This window comes from Cuculus canorus, chromosome 2 (genome assembly GCF_017976375.1).
Source record: "Cuculus canorus isolate bCucCan1 chromosome 2, bCucCan1.pri, whole genome shotgun sequence".
Classification (NCBI taxonomy): Eukaryota; Metazoa; Chordata; class Aves; order Cuculiformes; family Cuculidae; genus Cuculus; species Cuculus canorus.
Window position 1 is genome coordinate 118,698,908 of NC_071402.1, and position 12,074 is coordinate 118,710,981.

A 12,074-nucleotide genomic window follows, 5' to 3' on the forward strand; every position below is an offset into this window, starting at 1 on the left:
ACTCAATGCTAAGAGAACAAATAGCTCTGCTATCCTGGCAGAAGTTAAGACTGACAGAAAACTGTTAACAGTTTTTCTGTCACGTTAACTGATAAAATCAGTGCATCAAATGATCATCCATGCAGAAAGGAGGGGTAAGCTCTGCACTGATACAAGCAAAATGGAAGGGGAAGACCTCTTAGGCTGGAAGTAGCCAAGTATTACACTTAGCTTTTTGCACTCTCACACCTTCTAGCTCATTCTATAACATATTTACCTATAAATCTTCTAAAATGTTGCAATGTAACATTAAAAAGGGAGACTGTCAAAACAAAACAACTGGTGAAAAGCTTTTGTAGTAATTTTTGCTTTTTCTTTCCGTCAAATGTGGCTGTAATCAGATTTTCAGCATACCGAAACTCCAAAATGCTGTCAGGTACGCTAAATGATTCAATACCATGCAGGGTTTGCAAGTATCTTCCCAGTTAGTTTTTTTAACTCAAGCCTGTCAAGCCATATATTCAGCACTTTTAGAGCGTAAAAGGTTACTGTACATACCCACCGGCTATTATGCTTACATTAGTCACTCAGTTTGTGACTAAAGTGCTATACACATGCAGAAACACCAAAACAAGCTCCACACAGGCAGGAGAGGGTCATCTGGGGCTACAAGCACCTGATAAAGATGGCTGAAGCTCTGAAAGACCAAACACTGATGCAAAAGGGGGAAAAAAGAATTTGGTATCATCTGAACACAGACAAAAGCAGGTCTAAAAGCAGTATTATCACCTCAGGAAATGTATGTATGACAAATCCTCTGCTTCCTTTAATAATAAAAACAATGTGTGACTAGATAGTAAATACATACATTCATTACTGTCTAACCATATTGTCAGAAGATATCCACGTCCGAGTTGTGCAAGAAAGCCAGCACCTATCTACTAAAGTAATGAATGTTTTCCAAGTGGTCAGTCCCAGCAACTTCCAAGAAGGCAGCAGAATGCATCTGGACTACAAACTGTCAGTTGAATAGCAATGAGCTACAGCAACTGTAATAATCTTGTTGGCCACATCTTTTGTGAGGAACATCTTGCCACCATTCTCTTGGTGTTTCTGTGACAACAGACTTCAATACTAAATAACTGTGATGATCCCTACAATCTTACTTGTGCATTACAACACCATTCTAGATGCCTGTGCTCAACTGAGCTAAACAGTCCCAATCTTACAATCTGAATCCGCCCATTTCTCATCCCCAGAAGGATGAATTTATGCTGCAAATGTTCCCATTCATCTGTGTAATCATGTACTGAATACCTGACTACAACAATAAAAACCTATCAGAAGTGTCAATGTCTTCCAGAATGACTGCAGCCTACACAGCACTTAATATTTTGTAGAGATGCCACACAGTTAAAACAGAACTTGTTCTCCTCTGAAAGAATCACCTAACATGAAAAAAATGTAATAAAACCATTTCTATTTATTTAGTGATACAGTCTCTGTTGATGATAGTAAAGCAAAAGGAAGAGTATTAACCAGAAGCATGCTTTAGCCTTTCTCATCTGTAGTTATCCCCTCTTGAATACTGCTGGAGTTTGCTGGATTATACCACTGCTCTAGAAAGAACTCTGCCTGATCTAAAATAATAAGTCCATTTGATTTACGAAATGAACTTTATGTGCAGCCATAGTCCTCTCACTTTCAAACTTAATTAAAACTTGTTCTAATCAGAGGAAAAAAACATGGGAAACTACAAGTAACAGAACTTCTCATTATCTAACTCACTCGGCTTTTTGAAAAGCCCTGGGAACATACAATCATTGCCTAATATTCCTCTTGCATCATTTTAACTACCGCCTTAAACACAAAAGGAAATGAGAGACCTAAATTAACTAATCTCCTTTCAAGTGTGAAAACTTTTAAGTAGCATCACAAAGGGGAGATTAATCCCTAAACTAGCTGAAACAGTTAGCTTTTCATAAAGCAAGCTTTTCCATTATATTTATTAAGCATATAACTTAATAAAAGACTGAATATTTCAGCTTTTGTAGCAAGAAAATGTGTTTTCCTTTATATATTCATACTAATATTATCAATAAGACATCAGAGAAGTCATGTTTGTGGTAAAGGTCTTTGGTAAAAACAAACACCATCATATCTCTTGATCGATTTTTCTTGCAATAATTTTTGCAAATATAACGATTTTGGATAAATGAAAACAGGTGTGGGGTTTTAAAAATATTATAATGAATGCAACTGTACCGTCACAGGCACAGCGTATAAGCATGGCAATCGTTTTTAATTTGGCATTTTAGTAAACTGAGTTGGTTTTCAAGTGGTCAGATGCTCACAAAGAGGCAGGAGCATGTAATTAGAACGGAGAAAGCATGACCTCCTTTCTTATAAGCAACTAGCTTTTACATTGGTTCAGCTACAATGTAATTTTATCTTAACTGGCAAAACACCTTTACCATTGTCAGTCATTATTATTGCAATATTAATAGCCCTATTCAGCCAACAGCTGAATGAGTTCACAGCACTTCACCATTACTTCAAGCTATATAGATACCTCGCATGTTACCAGTATCAAAATGTAACTGATGTAATCTCTCTTTTGCAAATGTCTGCTTCTGAATTCATACATACTTCTACTCCACAAATATGACCTCATCTTAGCATGAAAGTTTATCTTTAAAGGTTAAGAAAATTTTGCATAAGCCGATTTCTCAGTTGCATAATTACATCATTAGTAACACATTTCTTGAACATATATTCTTTTAAGACTCTTTTGGGGGAAGGGAGGCTTTGAAGTGGAGTCCCTAATATTTTTTTCCCCCACAAACTTTGCATTTAAAGTACACAAATATGTCATATTTTGTAACCTTACATAGTTCATCTTGCCTTTTTACCCAGTTAGAAATGGAAATTCTAAATTCAAGGTTGCTATGTTATTGGCAGCTACTAGTGAATTCTGTTATCTTCATTCAATATCTATAGTACTGACAATATTCTAGAGATTTTTGTAGTGCATTACAAAGTGATGAAAACTGTACCACTAAAGAACTTAGAATATAAGCACTGCAATCTGTCAACTAGAATAGAAGTTCTAGTATCCAGTAGCTGAGACAGTACCGTGGGGAATAAGTAAACAAAAACTAAATGCTGAGGTGTATTTAAATATTCTCAGAAATAAAACTAGCATCCTTAAATATCAACTAGAAGAAAACATTTTTATTCTAGTTCTTATACAGTTTGCATCAATCCACTCTATATTAGCCAGACCTCCTCCTCTATGTATCCATCTAAACATTTTTTTCTAGTACTTCTCATATTTTACCTAATTGCTTACAAAGTGGTCTAAGAACATTTTATGTGATGTTACATTTATCACTAGGTAGTCCAAAGCGTGCACTGATAACGATATAATTCAGTTTGGACTATCTGGCCATAATGCTCTTAACGCTACCAACCACTCCTCCCCATTAATCCCTATACACCTTTTTCCAAGCATCTTCAAATTGGGCAGCAGTATCAAAACATCATTTTTTGCTCATCCTCCAAAAGCTGACTGCTCTTCCACTTTTCAGGAAATGTTCTTTACAGTGCCTTATGTTAATTATTTAAGAAATGCACTTTCTCCTTAGTTTTGGAGGCCACTGCAATCAGCTACAGTCATGCTTCAGGAAATTCTCAAAACAAGAAGTACAACACAGAAGAACTCAGGAGTTAGCATCTCTAGTTTGCCAGTAATAAACACAGTATCAACTCATCTAAAACATCTGACTCTAAATAGAAATAATTTTGTCAAGCATCACTGTAGCATGAACATAGATTTGCAAAATCACAAACAGTACAGACATCTAAAATTCCCCATTATAGCACACTTGAGAAAGTACTTTCAAGTCCAGAAAACCCACAGTAAAATACCTATTCAAAGTCAGAAGCCATGAAGTGACACTCAAAATGTTCTACTAGCTAAAAATATTTATACTAAGAATAAAGCAAAAATTTTAGTTCAACAGTGTGCAGGATTTGTTTACCTCGGGTAAATTAGCAAAACATTCAACAAGTCAGTCAATAACTTGGTACACAAGAACAAGTGGCATGTTGACTACAACAAGTGATTTTTGAAGCGTCATTTGGAATTATATGTACCTAAATTGTAGAATTGTTGGAGAAGTAGTGAGTTCTACCTCATCTATCAGATACAAGCAACCTGTATCACTACAGGACATTATTCAGTGAATATTAATGTTTACAGCTATCGTTAAAAAAACTTTAAATCACTTCTAACAGCACGTGCAGCAGACTTAACAGAGGGAGAAAGACCATTATCTGTAGTAGTCTGTCTAGCACACTCCACTTTCTGGCTAGAAATATGAAGGCTAATTTACACATTACTATTTCTCTTACCTTTTAAGGAATTGGTACCAACTGGGAGCTCACCCTCTACTTTCAATTTTCAGACAAAGAAAGGGAAGAAGGTGAAGAGGGAGTTAAAGCTTTCTAAATTCCCTGCCTCCTTCTTTGACAGCCAAGTTAGTATTTATTAGAAATAGATTCCTACCACTTCGGAGCAGAACATGTAAGCAGCCTGGGCTCACAATGTCAAGTCTTATATGGCTAAATAGAGCAAAGAAGGGTGCTTGGAGTTTTTGGCCAGGGAGGGCAGGTTAGTGATGCTAAAAATAAACTAAAACCAAGCACTTTTCTGAAAAGGTCATGGATTCTCTAATAAAGCAAGTACAAGCATACACATCACATTCATATTTTCAATAGAAAAGCTAATTACAACATACACAATTGCAACTTCTAAGCATTTTAGAAGGAGATAAACATTCTCAAACAGAGCTGCTCAAAACTGCATACTCATCTATAACTCACCCAGTTTACAATATTATTTCTTGCCAATTAGCTTGCTTCCACACATCGCATTATTTTGAAACAGAAAGCAGAGTGGTACAACATCCTGGTACTTAAGTTTAGACTACTAGTTGAATTCAAAGAGGACATACCCACTGCTGGTGCATCATATTCATCCCCAAGTAAAATTTCAGGAGCAGAATACGCAAGAGATCCACAGCTTGTGGTAAGCTTCTTTCCAGGCTGAAACTTGTTGCTGAAGCCAAAATCAGTCAATTTCACAAGTCCTTGTTTTTCAAAGAAGACAACATTCTCTGGTTTTAAGTCTCTATGAACTACGTGCAGTTTATGGCAGTAGGATATAGCATGAACTATTTGAGCAAAATATTTTTTTGCCAGATCCTCATTCAAACCTTCTTCATGTTTCATGATGTAATCAAACATATCTCCTCCATCGCCTAGCTCTAAGATAAGATAAAGCTTAGTCTGAGTGTCAATCACTTCGTACAGCCGTACTATATTGGGATGCTGCACTAGTTTCATGCATCTAACTTCTTGAAAAAGATGTCCAGTGGCTAGAGTGTCCAGTTTGGTCTTGTCAATTACTTTTACTGCTACTTTTTCACCTGTAAAGACATGCCGAGCAAGCTTGACCACAGCAAAATGACCTCTGCCCAAAGTCTTATCCAAGTCATACAATCCTGCAATTTTTCCATCATATCCTCGTTTGAAGCCTGCCATTCTGTTTCAGAAGATGAAATTATATTTAAGCTCTTTGGAAATGTTATCTTTTCATATAAGAGTATCTGATGCAAATAAGTAGTCCATTGTCACTGCCAAGCATACCTAAAATAAAGAGACAAGATTATATATTTGCTTAAAAATAACCAAAATTATTAAATTGGCACATTATTACAGATTACTTATGAAATTCTTCAGGCATTTTTGCAAAGGGTTCGATAAGCCATGCTATAGTAACCAACAGATTTCTGAAATCACATTATCAGTATGCTTGAAGAAAGTGAATTTCAATAGTGCAGTAATGAAAATTTCTCTGAAAAGTCAGTGGTGTTTATGTTCTTCAGTTAGAAATCTTGCAAGCAACACTTGAAGAAGTCAGCTTCATAAGGACTGTTAAAACTGGAGAAGCCAAAATCTATAACTTTTCCAGCTACATTAGAAATCAGTTGGGTAGCACAGAATACTGACAAGAGGAACATTCTTGATTTATCTTATTTTCAGCATACTCCTTCACATTGCAGCAAAACCCAGCTCTAATATAAAGCTCTGATGGCATGACTGAATTCTTACCTTCTCCATCCTAACAGTTTCCTGCTTAGCAAAGCTCAGACTGATGTACAAGACTTAATTTTGTTACTTTAATTAGTTTGAGCATTATCAATTAATGCTGTAATTACAACAAATGAATAAAGCTTTAAAGGCAGAAATGAAACATTTGGGTTAGATGTACTCTTACTGCTAAATAAGATGTCTTGCTAAATATTTTGACTGGAGTTCTAAAAACTGGTGATAAAAAGTTTGAATGTAGGCTGCATATGTTGAGCAGTCCTGGGAATGAGTCAGGAGAAGGGGAAGAAGAGTGGGAAGGAAGGGGAGAGAACTCAAGAGTTCAGCTTGTTTGTGCTGAACTCCTGGTTACCAGTTAAGTTTGCATTTAAGCAAACAGGATCCAAGTTATAAAATGTTCATATTCAAACCTGGGATTGAAGGTTTTATGTCCCATTGCCATTTTCTTTCAGACAAAATCTCCCAAAAACTTTTCCTGCATCTTTAATATAGAGTGAGTTTTAAATAAAAATCTGCAGCTATCAAAAAGCTAACCATTTCTCCCACTCTGAGTGCTAAGTAGCTAGAAATATGAAAATTAGATGGCTTATTGCCAACTCAAAATACAGAAAACATAGCTCTTTAGAATATATTTTCACAGTTTCAAAACTGAACTTCAAAAAGAAAATCTTTGAAAAGGTAGCTGGCAAACAAACAGCCCTTACATTAGCTATTCTCAAGTTGAAATGTAAGCATTAGATTAAAAACACTCCCTGCTAAACAAGTTATTTCACCAGCAGTGAAACTAATGAACCTGGTTTCATATGGATTCAATTACAAGGCTGGGGGTCCTGTGAGGATTCTCTGATGTTTAACAAGCTCACCTTACTGCTTCTCTCAGTCGGAGCCATGGTATAACCTCTTCTCTATCCAGCTTTCTACTTCCACAAAGTCTCTGGGAATTCAGTTTGAGACCTCCACGCCTGTAAAGTTGAACGAAATCAATCAGCTTCTGAAAACTCATAACTTAGACAAGGAACAGAGTAATTGTAACTATGATATAAACGGGGGGTGGATTTTTTGTTTTGTTTTTCTTTAAAGATAATAATCAAGCTTTAAAAAACTTCACTGGGTTTTGTGTTACTGCACCCTTTCATTCTGCTACTAAGGACTATGTTTCAGATGCTCTTCCAAAAACCACTCCACTTCACTAGAAGATGACACAGTATCAGAATAGGGGTTGGCATACCTGCTTCTCAACACATCCCACACTGCTCATCTTACTTTCCCCCTACCACTCTTAATTAACCATGTAATACCATCCCATCCTTATTCCAGAATGTACAAAACTAGATTAGAGCACACTGAATTAAACCAAATGCCCACGTCACACACTCTCCTACCCAGTAAGTAATCACTGGAGGATGCATAGGGAAGAACACAGTACAATGGCAAACAAAAATAAGGACAGATTCATTATTTACTCTTAAGAGATTCAAACACTTCTTTACAGAGGGCAGCGGCTCTATGCTTAATAAAGCTTCCCTGTGAAACCGGGCAGGTGCTTTGTTAAAGCACGTCAATTTTTAGTATCAAGAACACTCTTCTACAAGGAGTTTAGTAGCATAACTATATGCTGTGAGAAGAACCACTTCCTCTTGTTTGTTTTTAATCCTCTGATAATTCGGTCATTTTCTCATTCACCATCTGTTCCAAAACAAGAACCATCATACTCTATTTACCTTGCCTCAAGCAACTCCCAGTCTTAGCTTCCTCCCTTTGTAGCTTCAGCTCTATCTTGTACAAATCCTAGGCTGTCCTTCCTTTTACAGAAGTTATTCCACAGGGTTTAGCATTTTTCTCACCTTTCTCTACACATTTTCTGGTCTGTTCTATACTAATTTCTCAGGGCAATTTGGTTATTTATTGAGCACCGACATAATGTTTTCATGTAATGCTTTATTATAGTTGTATAATGTTTGATCATACTGATCTAATCCCCAAAACGCAGGCTAATGAAAAGTAGTCCATGTACACACATAACCCGTCTAACCTTAACCTGTATGAAGCAAGAGTCTCCATCCTAAAAGGATTTTAAAAAAAAAAAAATCTAAAAAAAACCCATATCCCCCTGCAATAGGCTTTATAGAACTGCTGCCTTCACAACACCCTAATCAGACTCTTCATTTCTGGATTAAAGAAATAAAATAAAAAGAAAAGAGTAGCACATGAACTTAAAGACAACTTTGTTTAATTGTCACTAGGTCGTCACCTCTCCTTACAAATCTTTTTTACCCATAATGCCTCCCATAGTCAACATCTAACGCTAAAGTACTGGACAGTTTTAGAACCCTTAATTTTTCTTTTTTTTAAGTAAAGGTTGTGTCAAAAAAGACAGCCATTCCCTATGCAATTGAAGTTATCAACAACACAAACTGCAGTGCTCAAGTTTTTACAGACTACTTCTTTTTTGAATGTTATGTCAAACCTCAGGATTTACATCTCTGTTCACACAAATTCATTAAACAACTTTACTCTCTGAGGAGGAGACGAAGCTTTAAGAGAGTTTTCTGTGAAGTCTTGGACTCAAAAACACACGCAGACAAGACAGAGCTTTCTTAGTGCATGGCAAAACCAAAGTTTTATTACTGGAAGAGGTAAGAACGATGGAGGTAAAAAAGCCTCATTCTATTTTGACTTAGCTTTTCTTTCTTAGATTCAAGAAGTTTCCATCCCTAGCAGAGCAAACCCAGCCAGACGTAATAGAAAGCAACTTGTCTCAATTTAAATAACTACAATGCTCAGCAGTAAGTAAAGATTTATACTAATTATTTTGTTCACTTGGCACATTTTCAACCACCTTTTTACAAACTCAACAAATGATTTATCTCTAAATGGCAGAATACACATAAACACCAACCTGTCAACAAAATTCAAGCAAAAATAAGTTATGCTTAAACCATGGAGAAACACAGACAGTAATCAACAGGATAAAAGCTTACAGAAATGGATGGTAAACTACATCTACTAATATTGCAGCCTCAGTAGCTGAAATAAAATTTATAGACTTTCATTAACAGTTTAACATAAAATCTCCACAATAACAAGCCAACTAACTTTTAAATCCTTTGTTTTAAAATAAATCTTCAGACAAAGCTCCCACAGCTAAATACAATGATCTTAGACACATGCATACTTAGAAGTGAACATACAAAAATTAAGAACCATTCAGTAGTAGGAAATGGATGCAAGACTGTCATCGTGCATTTAGATACAAATCTTGATTCCATTTTAAATATGCTGTCTAAAGAGTCAGAGTTGCTGTACCAATACTTTTAAAAATATTGGTACCGGAGAAGTACTTTTTTCTGTTTCTCTCTAGAATAAAAAAAGCAGAATTTTGACAGCACGTAAGGAACAACTTAGAGCACAGTTTCACAAGGTACCAGCTTTTGAGATGAAGCCTCTTTGCGACCCTTTCTTTGCAGCTGTCTCCTTAGTTACATCAGTAAAACTTTCGGGGCTAACTATAAATGGAATCACCCAAAACTTTCAGATTTAACACATTTACTACCATCGTACTCCAAAACAGGGTTGGGTTTAATGACAGATCAGTCTTCCAGTTTACAATATGACCTCTTGAACACTTTTACCAAACGAAGGAGCTGCAAGCTGCAACATGCAACAAACACAATTTCAAGCAGCCATACCTTGCCAGCAAGTGAAACTGCAGCCTGAGGAGAAGCACTTAAAAGACAGCACAGAAAATACTTACCTGTCTTTGTTTTAATTCAAGTTCTTTATAAGTTCATTGTTCAGCACAAGAGAGTTTGGGGTTTCTAGCTGATGAGCTTACTAACCATTAGCAGCATTTAATCCATGTGGCTAAATTTGGTTTTAAAAATGAAGTTTTCCTTATCTACACCAGAATTCAGCTGCACCCCCAATACTCATTTCATACCATGTAGATATTTACCAGTAAATAGATTCAGAACAGATCCTTCCTTTCAGAGAAGCTCATGCATCCTATCCCACAAAATACTGCAAACAGCCCCTGTAATGGAGATCTGCAGAGGCCGTTTTGTAATATCACATCATCCTATTAAGAGGCTTAACAACAGTACCGTAATTCAACTGTCTCCTCAAGATGGATGAATAGGTCTCTAATAGATCTGTTTAGAAAAGCAGCATGTTTCAGAGACAGTGGTTTTTCTTCAAGCAATTCATCCTGTCCAGAAAGTTTCATTATATTATACATCACATGCAAGAGCAGCCTAGTTCATCTTATCTTAATGTATGTATTAGCTTCTTTCTTCAGAAAATGAAGATTCAAGTTCCCATTTCAACAAAATGTTATAATGTTATCAATGCAAAAACTTCCCTGCATTATCAGGCCAACAGACATAAAAGCTGAAGTAATCTTCACTGGGACTCCTTCATCCACAGACAGCTAACCATTCCTGTCTCCCTTCATGATAAATAGAGATTCAGTCAACACAGATAAGAGTGTATGATAAAATAAATTGCACCCTAAAGCAGATAGCTAAACAGATCAAATGAATAATTTCTTAAAAGCACACATTTTCATTTTCTGTAACAGGAGCTTAGGATGACTATTTCAGTGAATGTACATATTACATACATCCACAAGACAGATTAAATCGGTTTCATCCTGTTTCTCCTTTTTCTCTCTTTTGTCTCAGATGAATAACAGTATTTATATTGATTATTTACTACATAATTCTAGGTTGAAAGCAAGACTTACATTGATATTCTTCCTAGAAACTGTAAACCAAAATTTGACATAAACTGATCAGAGATCCAGAAGCAATATTTTTACTCTGAAAGCAATTTGTACAAATCTTTAGAATCTAAGAGCAAACAGAGGGAAACATCAACTCAGTATACAAACCGTGCAAGTATAATTTTTCACATTTTTTCCAATATCTCCTATCAATATTTACCTGCTACCCTACTGTAAGACACCTTCACAGCCTAATGCATGAACCTTTATATTTGTCACTATATGAGCCACTACTTATCTGTGATGATGTTACACCTTCACCAGTGTGTCAATCTGTTTTCCCTGTGAGGGAGAACCAAGACACTAGAGACAGGTACAAAGTGTTGCAAGACTGCAGTGTGAATAACATACACATTTAATGCATGCCACATGCTCTGAAAACTAGCCATCATTCAATTCCTCCAGAGTATTTGAAACTTTAAGCCTCACACTACCCAATATTCCATGAATGTTCAAGACAGAACATGGGACTTAAGATCCCAAGAACCCATATTCTTCCTTTGCTTCCACACAGAGATGTCACAGCCCAGCAAAGTCCTTCCTCTCCAACCTTCCCGAGGCCTAAGCCTTCACAACTTCTAGTCAATGGTACTCAAAGAAACAGCAGCAATCTATACCTGCCGTACAGCCACATGCTTTGCAGATGTGACATTCTTGGAGGGTGGGGGCAGCAGTGTTACAACTCAGCCCTTGTATGTACAACGCTATCTAATTCTTTATTTCCCTCTTTGCATGACTGTACAACTGCATACATGCACATCTTCCCCTCTGCTGATGAAAAACTCCATAAACTCTCCTGTTCCTGACAGATTCCACAATAAAACACTGCAGTAGATTTTAAGGTGTACACACACTTCTACTTTCATATTAAGCCTCATTGTACTCTCCAGTGTCAGAATCCAACTCACCCTGCAGTGTCAAAATATATCAAGTGCATCTCTCCACCATTCAGCATGGATACACCTAAAATGACAGAGTTCTCAAGTAGTTCTATGTTCCAAACATAAAAGGAATTAACCTGCACAATTTAATGTTATTCCCTAGTTCTAAACAGTGTTCAGAATTTTGCTCTGAAAAGATATGAGATGAAGTTTGCTGATGAAATTGCTGATGGAATTTTGTCATTAAACATTTTGGA

The 12,074-nt window shown here is 36.4% G+C and overlaps 1 protein-coding gene across 1 annotated transcript in view; it reads right to left on the bottom strand.

Moving 5' to 3' along the window:
* The window catches only part of SNRK (SNF related kinase), a 44,723-nt gene that overhangs the window by 25,142 nt on the left and 7,507 nt on the right, over positions 1-12,074 (bottom strand). Inside the window, exons 2-3 of the mRNA XM_054057860.1 lie at positions 7,017-7,115; positions 4,998-5,691 (exon numbers count right to left, since the gene is read on the bottom strand). Coding sequence (XP_053913835.1) covers positions 4,998-5,586 — 589 coding nt within the window. The 5' untranslated portion in view covers positions 5,587-5,691; positions 7,017-7,115. The remainder of the gene's footprint in view (positions 1-4,997; positions 5,692-7,016; positions 7,116-12,074) is intronic.